Consider the following 26,101-nt stretch of genomic DNA (forward strand, 5'->3'; position numbering starts at 1 on the left):
ACAAAGTAAAACTATTTCCCCATGTTTATTCCCCCCCCCACCCCCCACTGTTCCTCAGACATTCTTGTCAACTGCTGGAAATGGCCCACCTTGATTATCACTACAAAAAGCCCCCCCCCCCCCCCCACGCTGGTAACAGCTCACCTTAAGTGATCACTCTCTTGTTACAGTGTGTATGGTAACACCCATTGTTTCATGTTCTCTATGTATATAAATCTCTCCACTGTATTTTCCACTGAATGCATCCGATGAAGTGAGCTGTAGCTCACGAAACCTTATGCTCAAATAAATTGGTTAGTCTCTAAGGTGCCACAAGTACTCCTTTTCTGTTTGCGAATACAGGCAAACACGGCTGCTACTCTGAAACCTGTCATTAAATTGGAAGAGTGACTGTATACATTGGACCTCTTCCAACTGCCACTCAAATTGATGTAAAATATTTTCAGTTGGCTTCAATGGGAATTGGATTGGGCCAGCTGGGATCAAAACTCACATGGCCTTTCTGGATATATTTCAGACTTTTCTACATATTTCTTTGCAAAAATAGGTTGCATTTTGGTTTCTTCTTGAAAAAAAGTTTTGTTTTCAGTGTTGCTGTTTATTTTATTGTGAAATACATCATTTTGTGACTTTATTAAAGCTCCATTTGTTGGAATCAAGAGATTGCATGAAAATCTCAGCTTTCATTTTTAAAAATGTTAAGATTCTAGCCCTCATGGTTGAAGAGAAAAGCTAGAAAATATGAAGCAAGTGTACATTAATGGCACAGAAACCAAGAAAAATAAAAACAACCCAACTTTTATGTTTTGTTTTGTTTGTTTTTAAAAAGCTCATGATTTTAATCAGAAATCATGATTGGGAGGAGGAGGACGACTGAGGCATGGTTTTTTAGTACTTGAGTTCGCAATACTGGGTTTTACAATTATGCTGAAGACAGATCCCTACAGGAAAAATCTCAATCAGTTTCAGCTGAGTTTTGCAAATGACTACTACCTAAAGTCACCAGCCAGACAACTTCTGCATGTGATGTTTTAGTAGTAGCTATTTTCCCTTTAACAGCTTATCCTATCCATTAAGACTTAACGATTAAGTGTTCTTTTACACATATCTATATAGTTTTAAAGGGAAATTTACTGATAAGGGCATCAGTATTTCCTAGGGCTTGTACGCTTACAAGTATTTTGACCAGAGATTATGCTCTGTGTCATTTTGCAAATCACATTGGTAGCTAGTGAGTCATCAATTAGCATTTTAGGGAAAAAATCAAATAATATAGAATTTTTTTTCATGACACAGCAATGAGTCATTTCCCACTTCAGAGAGTTCTTACATCAGACAGGAGTTTCAACGCAAAATGCATGCAATTTGTCCAGACAATAATGTACCGGGTCTACTAATGAAACTATGCATTAATACTTTGTAACAAAAAAATTGTTCCTAAATTACTTATAAAGAATGAGCCAAATTCGTTTCTCAGTTAAAGGAGTCTAAATCCACTGACCTATATGGACATTTACACAAAGCAGAATTTGGCCCAAGAACTCTCCTCAAAATGTCTGTTTTCTACATTTAAAGGATCACAGTTATTGTAAATACATAAAACCTAAAAATTATCAGAGAAATGAAATTTGGAACTAGGACAGTCTCTGACTGTGGGATATAGAGGTTCCAGAGAACTTCAGATCAGTTTTACTTTAGAACAGTATAAAAATCTGGCTCAGCCCACCAGCCATGTACTGGGCAGCAGTAGTTAACAGGCAAAAATTTGAAGTGGTAATAAGCAAAATAATGCCTGAGGCATTTCACATAGTATTTCTGTACATATCATCATCAAAACAGCCCGAAAGGGTCCAAGAAATCATGAACATCACCACCACAGCTAACACTTGTTCTTGAGAACATACAGGACAATCACGAATTTACATGGCATTTTCTTACCTCAGAAATGTTGTGGAAGTGGCCCAAACTAATCTACTCCTCAGCCCCGGCTTCCTTTTTTCTTGTTATACTACTAATGCCAGCCATCCGTTAAATGCTTGTTATATTGCTGCTTTAAAATGACATTAATCTTAAAAGTCATGCTTCTGTCCGAAAACTTTCTACCTATTATTTTTACTTTTAACATCTAATATTCACTACAAATGAAAGAGAAAGACTAATTTTATCTAGTGCCTGATACTAAAGACTGCTTTAAAAAACTTAATTGTGACTTTCGTCATTGTTCTGACTTAAATTCATCTGATGTTAAAAAATGAACACACCCATTTCCTCCCTACTACTACTAACCCCTTCACTGCAATTAAACTGTGAGCTCTTTGGGGCAATAACCGTGAAATCTTACTTGTACTCTGAGGCATGTAGTACACAGCTACTGTAAAATAAGCAACCACCACTACAAGATATATTCCAAAACTTTAAACTCTGCCTCTAAAGGTATTAAGAGGCAATGTTCCCTCTTTAGTAATTTCCTTTCTTCAGTGTTTGGATTATAGTTCATCTCCCTCATCATACGGAGATAGGATCTTAGCCTTCTAATAATGTCACACACACCCAGCAGCAGGAGTGGGAGCTGGGGACAAGGGTGACACTAGACACATGCATCCGATGAAGTGAGCTGTAGCTCACGAAAGTTTATGCTCAAATAAATTGGTTAGTCTCTAAGTACTCCTTTTCTTTTTGCGAATACAGACTAACACGGCTGCTACTCTGAAACTAGCCTTGAAGTGAGTTTCTGCTCCAAATGACACATCAGGCTCTATGTTTGTGTCTCAAGGATTCCAGATCAAATTTTCTCAGTTCACAAGTAAAATGATGATTTTCCTAACTGTCATTAAAGCAAACTCACAGGAGATCTGAGAGTCAACACCTTCCGCTCTGTCTCCTGCTCACTCACTCGCTGTGTTCTATTTAGAGGAAGGGGCTATTTTTTTAGGAGGCTGGGGCGGGGGGGAAACAGGGAGAAGAAATGTTCTTGGGTTGAGGACTTCTGTGCATGGAGAAGGGCTGGGTCCAATCTGTGCTTTCCCAAGGGCCTTCCTCTTTGACAAACTGGCGTTAGACTCCCTCCCTGCTGGCCTGTTTTTCAGTGTCAGAGTTCAGTCCCGACACTGAAGCAGAAGGGTACCTGAATCCTCAAAAAAGTCAGACACCTCCTGAGCCCCTGATGGGGGGCCTGGAACCCTTGCCACAGTCAGTCATGATGGATGCCAGCTAGGGGAGTGTAGGCATGTACGCTGTTCGTACCTCACATGGGCTATCAATGCTACTTCATTCAATAGCATGCCACCATGCTTCTTAGGCCTTTAAAGCTTGCTTCAGCCCAGCTACCGTGAGGATTCTCTCTCCAGCCAGTGAAGGATGTAACAACTGAAGACAGACTAGCTAGACCTCAAATTTGAGGTGTAATGTCACCAAAAGACTTCATGAACTGCCTCCATCTGCTCTTAGGGAGAAACTATACCCCAAGTGTCTGTGCTGGTACAGAACATTGAATAGAGAGTGTTAAAATCAGATAAGCCACAGACAGAAGCCAAATATTACTGGGCATCTGACACATTGTTCTTTATTGCTCAGATCCTGACCGTTGTCAGTATAGTCATTTCAAACAGGGTTTCTAAACTGTCACTATCAGTTTAACTTAAACATGTTTACAAACAAGGGAAGCTGGATTGGAAAGCTAGACTGAGGTAACCAATTAGGAGCCTTTCAGCCACCGCAGAGACATTATAGTCCCACAATAGTTTTGTATCACACCTGACAGCGGCACAACAAAAAGACAAACCTAAGAAGGTCTGCCTGGTCCCAGTGCAATGCAAGTACATTCTGGAAGAGCCCTGTGTAGAGGACAATAATATTGGGAATGTACTCTGGGAAAGCAGCTCCAGTGTTCAAGCTGTTGATAGGATTTGTGTGTCAGTGTGGGTAAAACCCAAAATCACAATCCACAAACTGAATTTGGCAGTATTAATAATCCTAAAAAACCCAAAGCTTTTTCCATAGCTTTTCCAAAGCATGCAGGTATGCCGGGAACAGCAAAGGCAGAATAAATCTGAGATCCAAGAGTCAGATTTCATGCACTGGCTAACCTTCCGTACCAGTGGTGGAGCTAATTGGGGGGGGGGGGGCAAAGGGTGAAACTGCCCCCCCAATTGGCCTTTAAGGGTATGTGTGTGCCTTTTCAAGCATATTATTCCTTTGAATAAAGGAGATGTACTGCATGCATTTTCACACGGGGTGGAGAGAGAGAACTCCCCCCACTCACCTGGCTGTAGCAGCTCCTGTGTTACAGGGCTGGGCCCAGCTACCCACTCTGGACATTGCAACACAGCGCACAGAGTTATGTGGTGCTGCAATCCTTTGCGCCATGTCGCAATACCATTCACTCAAATTTGGCCCACCAGTCACTCTGTCATGTCACAACAGTTGGAGAGGGGAGCCAGGCCTCACTTCACAGGATAGGAGCTGTTGCTGCCGCGTGAATGCAGGTTGGGCTCGCTCCGCAGTCAACCGATGACCCATTGTCCCTCCTCCAGTTGCAAAAATTGGCTCCACCACTGCTCCCTACATTCCTCCCTGCTTCACCACAGGTCTTCATATTAAGTGGAGCTGCAAAGGCCAAGAGTACCTTAGCTAACAGAGATAGCATGTCTGGGAGAGCTAGTGAAAAAGGAATAAAATGGGAGATAAAATATATAAACATATATAGTAGGACTGACTAATGCTGACTGAGGAGTACCCAATCAATTAGTCCTTGTGGGTCTGTGAAACAGAAAAAATGAGTCATTTTAGAAAGGCTGACATTACAATCCTAATCATCATCATTACCCATCTAGTTAAATTTACATAGCTATTGCTGTCATGAAAAGGTGGCACTGAGTAGAATTGAAATCAGACCAATTCTAATGTAATTTTATAAGAAGCTTTACAAAAAGCCTTCTGTTACCAGGTACAAAACAATTGCTAAAATATACAGAAGCATTAAGCACATTTTTAAAAGTCTATTCTTACCACGATCATTTCAGAAGGTTCCAATATAATACACTCGCATCCTCTTTTTCCTCCAGACTGCTTGCCAAAACTGGGAAAAAAAAAGTGGAAAAATGTTATATTTTACCCATTTTGGGGGTAAAAATTGTTAACAGAAGTTGAATAATTCAATAACCTAAGGGAGTGAAGGGTGAGAAAGAAAGTTAGTGGAAACTACTATACTTGAGACTAAAATTTAATTTTCTCACATTGTCATTAATAATTCTTTGAATTTATACAGCACTTCTCATCACAGCATCTCCAAGTACTTTATATAAGCAGGATACCTTTGTGAAATTATTATTTATACTATACTAGTGTCAAGAGAATCCAGTCATGAACAGAACTCTATTGGATTGGTGCTGCTTAGGAAAAGGAAAAAAGGAAAAGAAAGGACAAAGGACAAAAGAAAAGAACAGCTTTGTCCTAAAAAGCTGACAATATAAATAGGAAGAAAGTATAAGATGTGGGTGTAGAACAAGACAGAGGGGAAAGATGTGTGACATTTACAGGAATACAAAGGTTACATATATTCATAATTTTTATTAAGTAAAAGTACAAATTAGAGGCTTCACATCTTGTTTTTCAATAAGAGAACAACAAATATAGGCCACCTGCCTAACTGTTACCATTTGGCGTTTTACTAGGTAAAACAGTGTATCTATTGTGACACGGTCGGGCCAAATGACTATAGGAGAGTAATTTTTCACCGAAATGAAGCCTCAAAAAATTGGATAGAAACTCATAAATGTTCCTCTCCACGGGAATCTTTAATAAAAGGCGAAACATTTATACGATCTGAAGAGAAACCAGAGTATATAGAAGGCAGATATATTAGCCCCAGGCTAAGTAGGTCCCTTTTCCCTGGGTAAGATAACAGGGAAGGTTCCAGAACAATCAGGAACCTTCTGGAGACAATTAAGACAGGCTGATTAGAACACCTGAAGCCAATCAAGAAGCTGCTAGAATCAATTAAGGCAGGCTAATCAGGGCACCTGGGTTTTAAAAAGGAGCTCACTTCAGTTTGTGGTGTGCGTGTGAGGAGCTGGGAGCAAGAGGCACTAGGAACTGAGAGTGAGAATGCGGACTGTTGGAGGACTGAGGTGTACAAGCATTATCAGACACCAGGAGGAAGGTCCTATGGTGAGGATAAAGAAGGTGTTGGGAGGAGGCTATGGGGAAGTAGCCCAAGGACTTATAGCTGTCGCACAGCTGTTCAGGAGTCACTCTAGACAGCTGCATTCCACAGGGCCCTGGGCTGGAACCCGGAGTAGAGGGCGGGCCCGGGTTCCCCTCAAATCCTCCCAACTCCTGGTCAGACACAGGAGTCGTCGACCTGGACTGTGGGTTGAGAAAAACAGCCAAGCTGAGGGCTGCCGTGAAGCTCCAAGGCGAGCAAATCCACCAATAAGCGCCAGACCCACCAAGGCAGAGCAGGAACTTTGTCACACTATTTTACAAGTGCATAAACTGAGGTCTAGACCGGTTAAGTGACATGCATATGGTCACACAATGCAACAGTGGCAAAGTAATACAAAAACAGCCTCAGAGCAGTGAAAATCTGGCCATTTCATAAAAATAGTGCTGATAACCATTAGCGATAAATGGAAAGTGCTGTTTTCTAAGAATTCTAATAAGGATGAGTTTCTCCAGAAAGTGTTATCAAAACTTTCAAAACTTCCTATATTAGGAAAGAGACAAAATTACAGGAGCTAGCATGTGATTATTTAAAAAAAAGTTGGCCAAATATTTAAGAGAGAGAACAGGTTAGAAAGAGGATCAACATAATAACTCAGTGTATTAATGCTTTCTGGTTTAGCGTGTTGCTCTTCGTGCTCTCTCTGTCAGAGTTGAAGTCTCAGCTGAGACTACAGATTTACAATGAGACTATAATGAGTTTTCTCCTATGTCTGTTTCCCCCCACTTTGACATGTAGTTATTTTCTTATCAGGAGACAGTGGCAGTTGTGGTGGGGGTTAACCAAAACTGCTTTTAAAAAAACACTGAACAAGCTGTTGATTTTAGCACATGTAATAACTTGATGCAGACTCTTGACTTATATGTATCCTTGGATGCTATGGGGATGAGATATCAGAGAAGAGATCAGCAACATTAAAGTCAGATATGCCTCCAAGAAAGAGAGCTTAGACGTGTATGATTTACAGAGTTCAGCACTGTACATTTTGTGCAATAGCCTAAGCCATTTTTGTGTATTTAGCAAAAAAGGGAGAAATTAATATTATAAACATATAATCTCAAATTAGAGGGGCTAGGCCAAGGACAAATGAGGGTTTTTCATTACTGCTCCTCCTCACTGTAGTACATTCCTTGAGTCATTCTGAAGGTCTATTATTTTAGGATTGTCAGTGGTCTCAATTTTATCAGAAATCCCCACTCTTTGTCCCCTGCACATGGGGACATGTCACAATGATTTTTACAGGTATTTACCAATATCTGCTATTTTCTAAAACCATAAAACAGCATTTGTTTTGAAGTCATTTTAGTGTATAGGAGAAGATCAATCCACAGTGGTTGGAGAGAACAGTATTTAGAGATAAATCCCAGTCGTAAGATAGTCAGACAATTGGATCTACACTTGTACCATCTCTTGCAGTCAACACAGAATACAACACGCTTCACATATTAGAACACACAAATTCTTATGTTAAAGTTGAGCTGAAGAGTACATTAGCTAGTTCTCGCTACTAAAACTACCAGGATTAAAATGCTAAATGACTGAAATTATTACTAGGATTCAGAATTAACCTGCTGAGATGAATGAGGGTGGTTCATATTTCTCAAAAATATTGTTTCACAGGCTGCCTAAAAACTCAGGAAACCAATGTACACTCATTTGCATTAGTTTATACTCAGATCACATTTGAAAGGTTACCTTTACAAACAAGTGCTAGGTTTGTGGAGGGTTTTTAAATGAAAGTTTAGAATTTGTAGCAAAGGACTGATTCTGCAGCCAATTCTTTGGTTATGAAAAACTCAACTCTGGCCATGAGAGTACATGCAGCTCAGCTTCACTGAACCACCAGCTCATTCCCAATAGCTGTCTCTGGCACTTATAAGACATGAAGAATCATGTAATCTTCTGGTGAGTGACTGAATACAAAAGGGGAAGGAGCTAATAAGATTGTAAACTAAAAAGGAGGAATAAAAGGATAAGAGTAAAAAGCAACAGTGTGAAAAGAAAGAACAAACAGGATAAGCACCAATTGCTTTGCAGCACAGAGGGAAGGGAGAACAAATTATCAACCCATCAGGTGCATCTGTAACTTTAGATGCGACAGACACTACATTTTTATGCATGGGCAAATTACAGAAAGCTTATACTGGAACACGTATAGTGAAAGGGTTAAAACAGCTATCCATGCATTGAAAAAGGATGAACTAACTTCAGTGGATGTTTTAAAATTTTATGTCCCAGAAACACAGATAACTATAAAAGACAGCTTCATGCAGCTATTTTAGTGAAACCTCAGATCTTTCCAAGCAACAAAGTTAACAATCCTAATAGTCATTATGATAAAGCATTATGACCAGTGGGAACACTGCAATTTGAACGGTCAAATTCTGGATTTTGATAATGTATCATGGAAACTATAGCCTTTAATTAGAACAACTGCCGCAGAGTTGTAATGATAATGACTAAAATGTTCCCTGCTTGTACTGTAATAGTAAAGAAGCTTTGCATAATGACAGGTTTCAGAGTAGCAGCCGTGTTAGTCTGTATCCGCAAAAAGAAAAGGAGTAGTTGTGGCTGTTACAGCATGATTTCCATATTGAAATGTGTCAGTTTCAGAGTGGGACATCCACACTAGCAGCTGCTGGATAAATTTTGTGTCTTCTGTCATGCTTCTTCCATACAGTGCATGACCCAGACATCACAGTCCCAAACAATCTCCCATGTTTGTCCCTAGCCTCTGTTTGCCAGAAGCTGGGAACAAGCGACAGGGAATGGATCACATGATGACTACCTGTTCTGTTCATTCCCTCTGGGGAACCTAGCATTGGCCACTGTCAGAAGACAGGATATTGGGTTAGGTGGACCTTTGGTCTGACCCAGTATGTCCGTTCTTATGATTCCATTGATTCTTATGATTATAACTGGTTTGCCCCCTCTTTGCACGATTCATGCTATTATAAAATATAAGGAAATTCAAGCAGTTCATCTGCAGGTCAGGACTGGTTGGAATTCCATTTTATTATTTCTGCACAGTAACGAATCTATCCAAAGTGTCCTGTGATCCTGCAATAGAATTCTTCTAGAATTAAAACATTGGGGAAGTTCTTTCATTAGCTATAGGGTAATAAATTAATTCACCTTCAAGAGTGATTTCCTATTTCACTTCAGTATACAGTGAGGTTTAGTGGTGCTGCACTGTATGGGACTACTTTTTCCTTATTGACACTGTACCTATTTACCACATATACACAATAGTTTAATATCTTTTTTAACTTTCTGATGAAATCTGAATACAAAGAAGTGTTAAGAAGAAAGTTTAAAATGTTACCATTCAAAACGATTACCTATCAAAAATATTTAAAACAAAACTCCTTTAGGTTCAACATTTCTTTAAACAGTTCAGCCAATTAGTTTCAATCCCATGCAACTTGAAATTAAAAGTTGACAATATTTTTAAAATAATACAGTACACTGCATTTTTGAACAAACAGTTTTAGCATTTTTCACTTTTCTTTTAAAACTAGAGAAACTGTAAATACTTTTCTTACACACACACACACACACGTATATTTAAGTTATGAGTAAATTATATTTTACCCAGAATATCGTTTAAGGGGGATCAATATAATTTCAATGTCAAAATACTACTTTGTTTATATAAATATACACAAGATTCAACCATTCACAAATTCATCCCTTTACTGATGTCACAACATTTGGTAATTGCGTAAGTGAGAATAAACATGAATGAATGCAAAGTGTATTCTGACTGTAAGAAACGTCAAGCTCCTTACACAGTCGGTTTTACATTATCAAAATATTGTACAATTATTGACCATTCAATCTGAATGGGTTATGCTCCAGTGACAACAAAACTCATTGCTAACCCTGAAGAACAAATGACTCACCTTTGCAAGTCAATAAAGTCAAGTTTAGTTGACTGACCATGCCATGTACTGTTTTATTGACTGAACTACGTAAGCACAGCTTTCACAGATACTTCTTTTTTGCCAGATCACATTTTTAAATAATCATTTTAACATTCCTTTTAATAAGTTACTGCACACATTTCAATGAAATACAAATGGCTAGCTTCAGTGCTATATCAATTAGCTTTCTGCTGACTTGAGCACACGTAGTGAACCTCCAGCAAATTTCAACAAATGCTTAAGAGCTATAATAATTCTTCTTTGGCTTATAGTACAGCATTAACATGAGGAAACAATGGTTAGAGTAGGCATAGACTACGCTATGAAATTACTCAGAAAGACATCTTGTTTTCCATCCCAACCCAGTGAGAAGATTTACAAACAGTACCATGCATTAGTGCTGGTAGAGTAACTCATGTAAGTCTTATTGGCACAGGTGGAAGAATATATGTAAATATATTTGCACAGCACAACTTCAACCAATTAATCATCTGTTTGCAGAACTTTCACCTGAAGATTAATTGCTAACTAATCTAAGAATCTGAGTCCTAATATTCACTTGGCTAGTTATTGTCTTCAAGACAATAACAAGTGCACTATAATTAGATTATACCTGAAGAATATTAAATGATGTTTTCAACATTTTTATTGTTTATAAAAAAATTCATATAAAAAGTTTCCTAAAATGTATTTATTTGCATTTCATAAATTAACAAGTTGTTCATCAGTTACTTGAATTAAAAAAGGCAGGAAATTCTCCATACTTTCCTCAGTCCTATCTTTATTTTATTGATTTTGAGAGCAAGAGTGAGAACAAATGAACGAGCATGCACGCTAGCTGTGGGAGTAAAAGAAATACTATTCTCTGGGCCCCATATATTCTGTAATTCTCTGTCTGTGTAATTTGCTTCAGAATTCATCCTTTGCTGCACAACTGTGCTCCAAAATCTCAGTATACAATTAACAAAAAAGTTTAAGCTCTCATGGAATGTTGCCTTCCACAGTTCAAAAAGAAACAAACTATATTTCTGAGAGGTATGAACTACCCCATGCATCTGAGTTAAAGCCCTATGGATTCCATGATTTCATAATTGTGGAATTTGGCACATGCTCTCTCACATACAGACAGACACAGCCTCAGAATTTGCATTTTGCTACAGCTTAATGTTTTGTTCTGTGTCTCCTTACCCTGCTGGGACCCGTTCTCACAAGACTCTTGGGGGTTTTTTGTAACTGTAAAGCTCGGACTATAGTGCATATCTATCCTAAAGGCGCTCTACTCATGTAAAATAGTGTCATTATTATTTGATAAATACACAGTACATTGTGAGTGCTGTCATAATGTAAACATAGTAAAATACAGTACTTGCCAAGTAGTTAATAGCACACCTATTATAATTTCATAATTACAAAAGAGATATTTTCTGTTCAATTTAAGTTGCATAAACATATTGGAATTTAAGTCACAGAGATCATGTTAGGAGATTGTCAGACAGAGGAAAAAAATCCAGCACACAGTATGGGCTACATGCCAGGTCTATCCTAAATTGATATGCTGATTGTTGTACTCAGTGAAAAGAGACTAGATGTTAAGCATCAACTTTCATATACCTTGCTGTTGTGCATAAAATCAGACCGTCACTGATGTATAAATTAGACTTCTATTAAAATGAAATAAACTAACTCTACTCTACTGTAAGGAAAGCAAACAAATCTTAACTCTAGCTTGTAAGACTTATGTCATAAATATAAAGGGAAGGGTAAACCCCTTTAAAATCCCTCCTGGCCAGAGGAAAAATCCTCTCACCTGTAAAGGGTTAAGAAGCTAAAGGTAACCTCGCTGGCACCTGACCAAAATGACCAATGAGGAGACAAGATACTTTCAAAAGCTGGGAGGAGGGAGAGAAACAAAGGGTCTGTGTCTGTCTGTATGCTGCTTTTGCCGGGTATAGAACAGGAATGGAGTCTTAGAACTTTTAGTAAGTAATCTAGCTAGGTACTTGTTATATTATGATTTCTTTAAATGGCTGAGAAAAGAACTGTGCTGAATAGAATAACTATTTCTGACTGTGTATCTTTTTTGTAACTTAAGGTTTTGTCTAGAGGGATTCTCTATGTTTTGAATCTAATTACCCTGTAAGGTGTCTACCATCCTGATTTTACAGAGGTGATTCCTTTACTTCTATTAAAAGTCTTCTTGTAAGAAAACAATGTTTTTTCATTGTTCTAAGATCCAAGGGTTTGGGTCTGTGGTCACCTATGTAAATTGGTGAGGATTTTTACCAAACCTTCCCCAGGAAGTGGGGTGCAAGGGTTGGGAGGATTTTGGGGGGGAAAACGTGTCCAACCTACGTTTCCCAGTAAACCCAGTTAAAGTTTGGTGGTGGCAGTGGATCCAGGGGCAAAGGATAAAATTAATTTGTACCTTGGGGAAGTTTTAACATAAGCTGGTGAAACTAAGCTTAGGAGGTTTTCATGCAGGTCCCCACATCTGTACCCTAGAGTTCAGAGTGAGGAAGGAACCTTGACAACTTATGACACAGTTAAGGTTTTTAGGCCTGTATTTTTGTAAGGAATACGAAACATTGTTTATTTGATAGCACATTGTAAAGGTTTATGATTATTGTTGTTGTTTATAGGAACAGCTGGTAGCAAACCCTTATATTTAGGTTGCCTAACACTTCTACTACAAAAGATTTTTGTGATCTTTTCTTGAGAAGATAGAACATCGCCATGGTTTGTATCAGGCCTTTAAAACTCAGTAGGGAAAAAGTCCTAGGTTGAAAGAAGTGCCTTTTCTTTGTCCAGTGATACTCTGTTCACATTTGGCTGAGTATATAGCCTTCTGAAAAATCACCATTTTCCTTCTGTCACTTGTGTTATCTACTAAATTCTGGGAGCCTGCTAAAACAACTGGACACAGACATTTTAAAGGGCCAGGTCCAAACTGGCACCAAAGCAGCAGCAGCAGCACACGCTCCACCAAGAATCCCAGAAGCAGGCAACCTCTGTGGAATGGGAAAACCCAAAGAGAGGCTCCACCTTGCAATCCCCCTCTACTAGATCCAGTACATGGCCCTCTAGTTTGAGGGCACTATTATGGTAGGTTCCCTCAATCACCTCCTCAACTCAGCATGTGGCCAAAGCTACACATTTCCCCCCACACACACACCCACACCTAACAACTTTCTCCTGTGGTCAGCTAATATAGTTCAGTATTGTAGGAATCAAAAGGATTCATGTGCGTAAAGCTGCTGAATGTCACAGAACTCCATTCTATCCCTGTCACAGTCTTCTGATGTAATCTGAGCAGTCACAAAGCAAAATTTTGGCAGGTGGCCACTAATTAGGTGTTCCTTGTTTTCTGGGTGCTCAGCTCAAGAATCCTGGAGCCTGATATGCAGACGTGCTGAGCACTGACAACTGCATTTGCAGTCAATCAATGGGAACTATGAATGCTCAGCACCTCTGGTAGTAAGACTGCATGGCTGAAGGAATAAGCACAGGGTTGGGAGTCAGGAGGATTCAAGATCTAGTCTTACTGTATGACCCTTTAACAAGTCTGTCTTCCCCAACTGTAAAATGGAACTGAGACACTTATCTCTTTGCAAAAATAATTTCACTAATGTTTATGACGTACACAAAAATTACAACAATGAGCACCCTACAAAAGATGACAAGGTTATGAATATTTGTGCATTCACAGCAGGTTCTGGATAAGCGTGCAGTAAATAAGACAGCGGCCATAAAGTGAATGAGGAAAATTAAAATGAACAGCTGTTAGTTCTGAGCACCACCCATCCTGTGCACTGAATGAGGCAGGAATTGAAGGGAAAAGCGCAGTACGTGATCATATAATTAAAAATGATACTACATATGTTCAGAGCAAAATTAAAATTGCACGAGAAACCTTAATCTGGCATCTCCTAATTTACAAATACTTGACTCTGCAAACTAAATAAGATAGTAACAGTTTTGTATATAATGTTTAAAACAAGGATAAAATAAGTTCAGCTTCAGTCAAATTAAGAGAGAGTTGGGCATGAGAAAGGGCAAATGAAAATGTTTAGAGAATGGAAAAGAGACAAAACTTAGTGGCAGTGCAAAGAGCAAACAAAAAAATAAAAATTTAAGCTACTAAATAAAAAAAACTCCAAATGAGCAAGACAATTTTTGCAACCAGATAAAAACCCTTTTCACGCTGAGCCTGTACAAAGAAGACCAATAGTAAAATCTTACCCCAAACTTGAAACATGTTTTTTTTTATTAAAAACAGATCACTACAATGTAAATACTTATACGGCCCAAATTTATCTTGGTATCCAAGTGCTGCTCAGGAAATGGAGATAATCTCTCCCTAGCAAGAACTTCTCCCACTGAAATACCTAGAAATTACGCCTGAGGATTTTTTGCTTACTTGTGTTCTGGGTATGCATTGTGTCCATGCATATGGTCTTGGAAAAAATTTTGAAGGAGAACGTAGTTAAGGACACTGAAGTCAATGGTAAATGGGACAAAATACAACATGGTTTTACAAAAGGTAGATCATGCCAAACCAACCTGATCTCCTTCTTTGAGAAAGTAACAGATTTTTTAGACAAAGGAAATGCAGTGGATCTAATTTACCTAGATTTTAGTAAGGCATTTGATACCGTGCCACATGAGGAATTATTAGTTAAATTGGATAAGATGGGGATCAATAGGAAAATTGAAAGGTGGATAAGGAATTGGTTAACGGGGAGACTACAACGGGTCCTACTGAAAGATGAACTGTCAGGCTGGAGGGAGGTTACCAGTGGAGTTCCTCAAGGATCGGTTTTGGGACCAATCTTATTTAATCTTATTTTAACAAATCGGTTTTGGGACCTCGGCACAAAAAGTGGGAGTGTGCTAATAAAGTTTGTGGATGATACAAAGCTGGGAGGTATTGCCAATTTAGAGAAGGACAGGGATATCCTACAGGAGGATCTGGATGACCTTGTAAACTGGAGCAATAGTAATAGGATGAAATTTAATAGTGAGAAGTGTAAGGTCATGCATTTAGGGATTAATAACGAGAATTTTAGTTATAAGTTGGGGACGCATCAATTAGAAGTAACAGAAGAGGAGAAGGACCTTGGAGTATTGGTTGATCTTAGAATGACTATGTGATATGGCCATGAAAAAAGCTAATGCATCTTGGTCTTGGGATGCATCAGGAGAGGTATTTCCAGTAGGGATAAGGAGGTTTTAGTACTGTTATACAAGGCACTGGTGAGACCTCACCTGGAATACTGTGTGCAGTTCTGGTCTCCCATATTTAAGAAGGATGAATTCAAACTGGAACAGGTACAGAGAAGGACTACTAGGATGATCCGAGGAATGGAAAACTTGTCTTATGAAAGGAGACTCAAGGAGCTTGGCTTGTTTAGCCTAACTAAAAGAAGGTTGAGGGGAGATATGATTGCTCTCTATAAATACATCAGAGGGATAAATACCGGAGAGGGAATTATTTAAGCTCAGTACCAATGTGGACACAAGAACAAATGGATATAAACTGGCCACCAGGATATTTAGACTTGAAATTAGACGAAGGTTTCTAATCATCAGAGAAGAAGTTTTGGAATTGCCTTCCAAGGGAAGCAGTGGGGGCAAAAGATTTATCTGGCTTTAAGATTAAACTCGATAAGTTTATGGAGGAGATGGTATGATGGGATAACATGGTTTTGGTAATTAAATATTCATGGTAAATAGGCCCAATGGCCTGTGATGGGATATTAGATGGGGTGGGATTTGAGTTACCCAGGAAAGAATTTTCGGTGAATCTTGCCCATATGCTCAGAGTTTAGATGATTGCCATATTTGGGGTCGGGAAGGAATTTTCCTCCAGTGCAGATTGGAAGAGGCCCTAGGAGGTTTTTCGCCTTCCTCTGTAGCATGGGGCACGGGTCACTTGCTGGAGGATTCTCTGCTCCTTGAAGTCTTTAAACCACAATTTGAGGACTTCAAAAGCTCAGACATAGGTGAGAGGTTCTTCACAGGAGTGGTGGGTGAAATTCTGTGGCCTGTGTTGTGCAGGAGGTCAGACTAGATTATCATAATGGTCCCTTCTGACCTAAATATCTATGAGTCTATGAAGAAACTGAGGGAGCACTAAACTGAAAAACAAAGTTGTGCATTTAATTCTGAAGGTGGTAAGAGAATAGCGATTCTTCTCTCTTTTAGGAGTCAGTCCCATAGTTCAAGCTCCTGTAAACTGTATCTCCTGCACTCATTAGTATCCTGCTGTTGGTTGACAAGTCCATTGTTTCAGTGTAATACAGTGCTCATATGAAGTCACAGGCATTGAGGAGATGCCCAGTAGCTAGATCAGTACAAAGCCTTGAACTCTCATGTAGATGTCAGATGATCAGTGTATCTTTTAGCTACAGAAATTAGGTTTACAACGTATTATAGCCATCTTACACACTAAACACTTCCTTATGAAATTAAAGCATGTTTCCTTAAGTCTTCTTAGTATTACACAGGGATAGAAATACGGAAGAACTGGAAAAATATATTATTCAGACAAAGCGCAAGGCTAATAAAGCAACACCTCCAGGGAAACAAAACTAAAGGCTAGACAATCTAATGAAAGCAAAGAAAGCATCAGCTGATAATTTAAACAGGAAATCCTAATTTTGGTACAGTATGTTATATCTTCTTTAAGGCTTGCAGAATGAAAATAATCCAATTGCCAATTTTAACCTCTCTAAAAAGAAATGTCAAGCTAAATGTTAAAAAATGTATGAGAAACAGATTTCATATCTATTGGAAATTTCATTTGTTTGCATTCTTTATTTTAACTTACAGAACTACGAAAGGCTTAGGTTAGAATTACAACATTATTATCCAATTATTGGTTAGCATTAAAAGAAGTGGTCAGACGATTCAACCATAATAATGTATTGGTTTCAGAGTAGCAGCCGTGTTAAGTCTGTATCCGCAAAAAGAACAGCAGTACTTGTGGCACCTTAGAGACTATAATGTATTGGTTTATCGAGACTGTACGGCTAATGTTTGCCCAAAGGAGGCTTTGAACAGTTTTCTTTAAAAACACAGTAAGCATTGATTAAATATTTAGATAACCAAAAAAGCTTATTCATTGGAGTACAAAGTCTTAAACTAGATATTAGGAATCTACTAGTTTCTTGCTGGCTGAAGCCCAGAAAAGTCAGTTCTCTAAGCCTTGAGCGCAGCTTTTAAATAACTATAGTAGTATGTGCACCTGTTGCTTGATATCCAGATATAACATCTATATTAGTAACTGTGAGATCAAGTCACTGGTCTGCAACACTGCTGCAAGATAAATGCCTTCCACATATTAAAACAAGTTTTTTCTTTTCATTGGCTTTTGTTTGTAAACCACCTCATTTGCAGTAGACCTTGTTTTCTTTGATTCACTGCTGTTCTTAATTAACAGTTTGTAAGCTAACATACACCATGAAGAGAAAACGTGAGTTATCAGTTATATAATTATACAAGGTCCAGAAACACCTTTTAAAAACAAACAAAACATCAATTCATTTACCTCACCACAACTGAAATAAAAACATCAAGAATAAAATTCGATGTGTCTTTTGGTCCAAGAACCTGAAACTGGTTTCTGATTAAAACATTAGTGAGGATCCAAATGTAAGGAGCAGCAATGTAAGTTTTCCACTCCATCTGTCCACACAAAAATAGGATTTTAAAATGCTTATTTCAGCTTTACTTAATTCAGAAGTGAAATAGTAAAACACATTATGCTTTACTCCGGGAATTCTTGTGTTGTTCTTTAACAGCATAAAGGTACATTAGTATATGGATACCCTAGTCTTTATAAATTAGGCCTACATTCCATGTATCCTGAAGATGTAAAATAATGTGGATATGCCAATGTTCCCTAACTTTACAAAGAATCACTAGAAGATTCATTTGAAGTCTACAGAACACTAAATACTGCCTTGTAAATTTACGGATTGCACATAGTTACACTCTGAGATGGCTAAAAAAGTAACTGGAATGATAAAATCCTGCAGGTATCCAGCATGTGGCCTGAATTTGTCAGCCATATTTTCCTCAAAAATAGCATCACATTTCATGTAAGTTTTAATATAAATTTCATAGAGCCACAACACTTACGCCCCAATCCTACAAACACTTAAGCACATGATTAATTTTACTAGTATGAGTAGCCCCGTTGATTTCAATAGTACAACTCGTGGCAGTAAAGTTAAGCATGTACTTAAGTGTTTGCAGGAACAGGACCTTAGACATTTTAAAGTACTTGGTTTTCAACCGCAAGGCCCAAAAAGCACGCTCAAGTGGTATGGGATCCTAATATAACCCACCCATTTTTTAAAGTGGCTTACAGCTTTTATAAAGATATTGAGACTCTTTACTATAGAACTATCTCATAAATAGCAGCCTTCAAAACGCTTTCTCGATATAAGCTCTGAACATAGTTAAACCCCATTTTAAAGAACATAGAAATTTGTGAATAATGCTTGAATTATACAGATGAAATACACTAAAAACTGTCTTGGAAAAGCTTGACTATCATCTACGTTAGTCTGCCAGCAGCTACATTTCACCATTCAAGACCTCGTCAATTTCTGAGAAGGACTGAGCTTGGTAGCTGCAGCAGATGTCATTAGCACAGAGATAAACCTGAACAAGAGTGTAGCTGGCAGGTCGTTGATGTACACGTTGAACAGTATCAGTGAAAAAACTTGCCAAGATCCATGAAAACAGTGACCTACCTTTGTACGCAGACCCCTTCAACCACCCTCCAGCTCACCTATCTTCTTGAAGCCCTTTATGGTCATTTATGCTACCATAGGACATGACAGTGGAATCTAATTGGTGCAACAAGTGGTCAGTGACAACAGTAGTTAATTACTCTCTCATCACTGACCCACTGTCTGTCCCCCAGGTTTTGATATGCCAAGGCACCTGTCGTCATCTCTGAACCAGTTTCGAACAAGACTGGGCAATTGTGTGGCCAATCTCTTTATATGGGGTTTTTCTAATGACCCCATCATATAGCTGTGTTCAAATCGCATATCCTTAACGCGTGCCCACTGACATATTTCGACAGTGGTCTACTGGCTCCCCACGTGGCTGATGACGACACCATCAAAAGGCTGGGCACATTGTGCATACCTTGAGAGATCATCAAGACTGTCTCTAATGTATAACTCATTCCAGCAAACGTTCAGCATATCTACAGCAATGCATTTGCCCTTTCAGACTTAATTTGCAAAGACACAATCACTTTTCTTAACTATGAATTAAGAGAATCTCCCCGATATCCCCAAAAACTTAGAATAGCAGTGAATGTTTAATAGGTAAGTGGCATCTTATAAACAAATGTACAAGTCATGCCTTTTTTTAAAGAATAGGAACATTTGGATTTTTTTTTTAAACTAGGGAGGATCGACAACTTCCATTTCAAAGATTCTTACATGTATAAAACATTTTATTTTTCAAGAGATGTCAGATTCATAATGACCATATTTTCCATTATGTGCTCCAAACCCTCTTTTCCACATAATTCATTAGAGAAAATAAATAGATTCAGATTTCCAGAAGCAAGTTAGATATCCTTCCATAGTAGCTGCAAATAAAAACAAATATTATTTAGATATGGCTCCCCCCAGAGGCATAAAAGGAGTTAACCATGCCTTCCCCCAAAAGGATCTATGGAGGAGAATCCCCCAAGCAGCCCAGAGAGGCTGCGGGAAGCACAGCCAATCAGGGAGGAGTTGCAGGGAACAACCAATCCAGTTCCAGTAGGCTCACATAAACGAGAGCTGCAGGGCACTGGCAGAGTAGAGTCAGTTGCTGCTGGGAGCCCAGGAAGTAAGGACTGAGTCTGTGAAGGACTGAGAGAACTGCAAGTACCCTGCACAGAGCAGTGGCTGGCTCCTGAAACTGACCAGCTGAGTACCCTGAGGTGAGGGCGAAGAAGGTGGTGGAGTGAAGGGGAAGTGGCCCAGGGAAATAATACACCATTGATGGTCATTACAGAGGAGCAGCAGGAAGCTTCTATTTACAGGATCCCTGGGCTGGGTCCTGGAGTAGTAAGCCGGCCTGGGTCCCCACACTGTCCCCTGGGGGTTGGACTAGATGATGACCTACGGAGGTCCCTTCCCACCCTGATCATCTATGATTCTATGAAATGGCTGGACAATAAGATAGTGATACGCACCCCCCAGGAGGGGGATATCTAGAGGATATCGAAAGCTGGGGCAGAGAGGCAAATTAAACAAAGCTCCATACCCTAGCAATATGCAATAATACATTTTGTAGTTGCCACTGAATGAAGAAGAGGGGAATAAAGGGAGGAAGGAAGGTTTGCTTTCCCATGCAGAGGCCAAGGTACCTGAACTTAATCATTTCTCAAAATCTATAGAGAAAGCCCATGGCCTTCGGGTCATTCACACAGAGGCTTAAGTGGCTCCAAACTATTGCTCAGGCCCTCAACATCCATGACAGCATGGCTCCCTGAAAACTTGTGCTACCATGCGATCCCTGGCCATTCTCAGGCCAAATCCTCTCATGTATGGGTTGGGAGTATTTTGTGGGAGTGTGCATAAGAAAAAAGACAGTCTTCTGTTCTACCAGAAATCTTTGCTGAGGCCCAATGAAATGAAAAAATAGTTCTTCTCAAGGTCCACTTGCTCCTTGCCTATCACGTAGGAACTACAGAGCCCCAAACATGTGACCCTTGCACAGGTGTGTTTTCACAGGGTCAGAGGGAGGGGGGAGTTATATTGTGTGGGCTCAACCTCCTCCTGTGTGTTCTGAATATTTTATTTTAAACAGATCATCAAATGAGCCGGGGTCAACAGGCAGCATCCCAAGTGCTTTTCTGTCCTCGTATTACTTTTTAAAATTGGCAAACGTTGGCACAGTGCTGGGGTACACCAAGTATTAACCTGCATGGCAAAGTAAGGGATGGCAGAGACCTGAGAAGACGGTCTAGATTTTATAAAGATCAAGAAAACAAAACTATCTAAGGAACTGCTTCACAAGAAAAGTTAAAATAGTGACAGTTCTAAAATGTGCAACTCCACTATATGGCATACAGAGAGAAAACATGTCTTCAGATGCGAAAAAGTAACCTGAAATGTACCACACTACTATTGGGCACAGTATTCATAAATGGTTAATCTTTCATTCACATTGAAGCTCTCACAGTGTGCAACCTGAGCACAACGATTTTAGTCTGTTTGGTCTGGGGTTGGGGATAAGCGCTTGTATTTGTCAAAGGAAAGGGAGCACCAAGTTGTCTATTTCATTACAAAATATGAAATTTTTTGGCTTTAGACATGGTCCATTGTTACTCATACTTTTGTAGTCTTCTTGTCACTTCTGATGGTTTATATCCTTCATTCTTTCTTTGTTCAAATATTATTGGCATTCTATCTTAGCCAAGCTTAAGCTTGAGCACACCACATTTTTAAAAAAAAGATACAACATCATCAACTGAAGTGAAGAGGTGAAGTGTTTATAAACAATCAAGATTTAGAACACTAAAAAAGTACAAAGAATCAGAGCTTATTGGTTAAATAAATAACCATACTAAAATATGTAGGTTAGCATGAATTCTTTACCTTCTGTCACAACACAGTTTTCTCTAGACTTGTACAAGTCTCAAAATCTAGTGTGTAAAACAATGCATTTTTTATTATCTAACAGCTATGGCAGTGTAAACAGTACACAGCAATATATTAATATACTTACATTCTGTATATTACTGACTAAGTGTGTGTTTGGAAAGAGGATTTGGACATCTCGGTGCCTAAGTATTCCATCATAATCACACATGATCACAAATATGAGCGCAATGTGACTCTTAAAATGTATCTAGAGCAGTGTACCAGACTACTGTACCCCTTTCAGAAGTCTGATTTGACTTGCGTGCCCCCAAGTTTCACCTTACTTAAAAACAACTTGCTTACAAAATCAGACATATAAATACAAACATGTCACAGTACACTATTACTGAAAAATTGTTTACTTTCCCATTTTTACCATATAATTATAAAATAAATCAATTGGAATATAAACACTGTACTTATATTGCAGTGTATAGTATATAGAGCAGTATAAAGAAGTCACTGTCTGACATTTTAGTCTGTACTGACTTTGCTAGTGCTTTTCATGTAGCCTGTTGTAAAACTAGGCAAATATCTAGATGAGTTAATGCATCCCCTGGAAGACCTCTGAGTACCCTCCTATGGATGTGTGCGTCCCTTGTTGAGAATCACTGATCTAGAGTACATAGTTAATGAGAAAATTTGCTCTGAAATGCTAAATTAAGATCAGAGTGCTGTGCAGAGCCTGACTAAAGTTTGCACATTAAAGTTTTCCTTTCTTATCAAATATCTTTTGCATGCCAGGCAAAACATGCAGTGTTTCTAACAGACAATTTCATTTCTTTTAGTGCCATATGACTGTGGGTAGAACTACTTCAATTCTTTTGCCACCATTTTTTTCTTTTCATAGAAAAGTTTAACATTCTGCTTAGAAGAGCAAGACATAATTGTAACGTCTTATGTGATTATAGAAGAGTCCAATATCTCTGAAGCTTTTCATTCTCATAGTTAAATAACAAAAACAACAACTGTTATTTACTTAATTGAGGTGGTTGAGCTCCAAATATATTTTTTCCTTCACGCCTTTTGTACATCATACACATTGTCTCATTACCCAAAAGGAAAGAATGTTCATTTCCTTCCCAGATGATCTCACTAACTAAGTAGCCCCAAAAAACACCACCAAGAACCACATGATATAGACTGTAAACAGTGTCATACAACAGAACATTCTTACCCTTATAATAGCCTGGCAGCCGCTTTCCCTCATTCTCCACTATATAAGCAGTTGTAATCTCATTAATAATTTATGGCAGACTTACAATTTATTTTTTTACATAAGTCACTTAAATTATGCACTCCTTAAATTCAAGTAAGCACACCATTTCAATGCAGTCTTTATCTAGGCTTTATGCACATACCCACTTGTGACAAAATTCAGGCATTGCTGAACTTCACTCCAGAATGGTTGAGAGTTTGATTTCCTGCCTCTGGTTAGATACTAAGCTCAAAAGCATTTCAGTCCTGTAAGTTTACCATAAAATTTGAGTGCATAGATGTAAATACAGTGTGTGTTAAATTTATCCTTCAATGACTGATGAAGTATTCAATCAATTTCAAACTGAAATTGTGAGTCCCATCACAACACTAATTTGCATTACTGATAAACTAGATAGTAAAACACTATTTTGACAGAGAATCTGCATAAAGAAAAACAAAACGTCTAAGTAATAGAATAAGAAAAATAATTAGGGCTGTCGATTAATCACAGTGAACTAATGCGATTAACAAAAAAATTAATCATGATTAATCACAGTTTTAATCACATTGTTAAATAATAGAATACCAGTTGACATTTATTAAATATTTTTGGATGTTTTTCTACATTTTCAAATAAATTCATTTGAATTACAACCAAGAATATAAAACGTTCACTGCTCACTTTATATTATTTTTTATTACAAATATGTGCTCTGTAAAATGATAAACAAAAGAAACAGTATTTTTCAATTCACCTTATACAAATACTGTAGTGCAATCTCGGTCATGAAAGTGCAACTTACAAATGTAGATTTTTTTTTGTTACATAACTGAACTCAAAAACAAAACAATGCAAAACTTTAGAGCCTACAAGTCAATTCAGTCCTACTTCTCTTTCAGCCATTCACTAAGACAAACAAGTATGTTTTCATTTAAGGGAGATAATGTTGCCCACTTCTTATTCACAATGTCACCAGAAAGTGAGAAGAGGTGTTCGTATGGAACTTTTGTAGCTGGCATTGCAAGGTATTTACATGCCTGATATGCTAAACATTCGTATGCCCCTTCAGTCACCATGCCAGAGGACATGCTTCCACACTGATGATGCTTGTTAAAATTATAACGTATTAATAAAATTTGTTACTGAACTCCTTGGGGGAGAATTGTACGTCTTCGGCTCTATTTTACCCACATTCTGCCATATATTTTATGTTATAGTAGTCTCGGATGATGACCCAACACATGTTCATTTTAAGAACACTTTCACTGCAGATTTGACAAAACACGAAGAAGGTACCAATGTGAGATTTCTAAAGATAGCTATAGCACTTGACCCAAGGTTTAAGAATCTGAAGTACCTTCCAAAATCTGAGAGGGATGAAGTGAGGAGAATGCTTTCAGAAGTCTCAAAAGAGCAACACCCTGATGCGGAAACTACAGAACCTGAACCACCAAAAAAGAAAATCAACCTTCTTTCTGCTGGTGGCATCTGACTCAGATGATGAAAATGAACATACATCAGTCTGCACTGCTTTGGATTGTTATCAAGCAGAACCAGTCATCAGCATGGACGCATGTCCTCTGGAATGGTGGTTGAAGCATGAAGGGACATATGAATTTTTAGCACATCTGGCACATAAATATCTTGCGACGCCGGCTACTATAGTGCCATGCGAACACCTGTTGTCACTTTCAGGTGACATTGTGAACAAGAAGCAGCATTATCTCAGCATATCAAATGTAAACAAACATGTTTATCTGAACAAGAAATAGGAATGAGTGGACTTGTAGGCTCTCAAGTTTTACATTTTTTTATATTTTCATACACAATTCTACATTTGTAAGTTTAACTTTCGTGATAAAGAGATTGCACTACAGTAATTGTAGTAGATGAATTGAAAAAAACTATTTCTTTTTGTTTTTTTTACAGTCCAAATATTTGTAATAAAAATAAATATAAAGTGAGCACTGTACACTTCGTATTGTTATAATTGAAATCAATATATTTGAAAAATGTAGAAAACATCCAAAAATATTTACATAAATGGTATTCTATTATCATTTAATCATGTCGTTAATTGTGATTACTTTTTTTAATCGTTTGACAGCCCTAAAAATAATATTATGGAGATGCACGTTTATGTCATAATTAGCTATTTATTTTTATATTGTTGTGATGCCTAGAGGCCTCAATGAAGGATCATGCCCTCATTTTGCCCTGGCCGCTCCTCCAGGTACCTCCCCCAAAGCTCCCTTTGGCCAGGAACGGGGAACTGCGGCCAATGGGAGCTTCGGAGGAGGTACCTGGAGGAGCGGCCAGTGCAACACACACACCCCTGTGCCCCTTCCCCCTCCCCCAGGTCCCGGCCGCTTCCCGGAGCGGCGTGGTGGCAGGGCAGGCAGGCAGCCTGCCCTGCCCCCAGTGCACGCCAGGCCGGAGCCGCTCTAGGTAAATGCTGGGTGGGAGGGTGCTGTGGGGAGCTGGTGGGCTGCAGAAAATAACCCCACTGGCCATGTGTTTGAGACCCCTGGAATAGACTGTTACACAGTCACATTTGTGAAGAGAAAACGAACAATGTCAACTCATATGGCCCAAAATTTAGATTTTTGTAAAAATAAGATTTTATTAAAGAGCCCAAAACAAAAATAAACTTTTCCCTAAATTTAAACTATAATCAACAGGAGACATTTTTAAATAAGAGTACCACTGATGCAGTGTTTGTTATGTGAACTCTAACACACAGAGAACTAAAAAGGGAGCCTGGTAATTTTGAAAGCTACAATTGATCTTCAATGTTCAATCAGAGAGAAATGCAAAAATAAAGAAAAAAATTCTATTTTTAAGTTATTAAAAGTGAAAAAATTAAGGTAATCTTTTTAACATATGCAATGAAGTGTATGTTGATAGTGTCCCTTTAAGCAGTTAAATTAACTTGTACATACCTGCATGGGGGTAAAAACATGGAATCCTTCATAAGGACAGACCCAGAAAGAAGAATATACCAACATCTTGCAATAGTTTCTGAACTGTAGGAAAGAAAATCAAAATAACTGATATTATCATCTATTTGACAGCAATATAAAAT

At 38.4% G+C, this 26,101-nt stretch overlaps 1 protein-coding gene and 1 non-coding gene across 15 annotated transcripts in view; both read right to left on the reverse strand.

Annotated features, from left to right (window-relative positions):
• Positions 1-26,101, reverse strand: part of RAPGEF6 (Rap guanine nucleotide exchange factor 6) — a 227,820-nt gene that overhangs the window by 152,465 nt on the left and 49,254 nt on the right. For all 14 annotated transcript variants that reach the window (XM_073355602.1, XM_073355601.1, XM_073355600.1 and 11 more), the window contains 2 exons: positions 25,959-26,042; positions 5,008-5,077 (listed from right to left, as the gene is read on the reverse strand). In XM_073355602.1, the coding sequence (XP_073211703.1) occupies positions 5,008-5,077; positions 25,959-26,042 (154 nt within the window). The remainder of the gene's footprint in view (positions 1-5,007; positions 5,078-25,958; positions 26,043-26,101) is intronic.
• Positions 5,728-5,843, reverse strand: LOC140916671 (U5 spliceosomal RNA). The gene has a single exon (XR_012160588.1). It is a non-coding gene; the product is annotated as a U5 spliceosomal RNA (small nuclear RNA).

The sequence above is a fragment of the Lepidochelys kempii genome, chromosome 8 (assembly GCF_965140265.1).
Source record: "Lepidochelys kempii isolate rLepKem1 chromosome 8, rLepKem1.hap2, whole genome shotgun sequence".
NCBI lineage: Eukaryota > Metazoa > Chordata > Testudines > Cheloniidae > Lepidochelys > Lepidochelys kempii.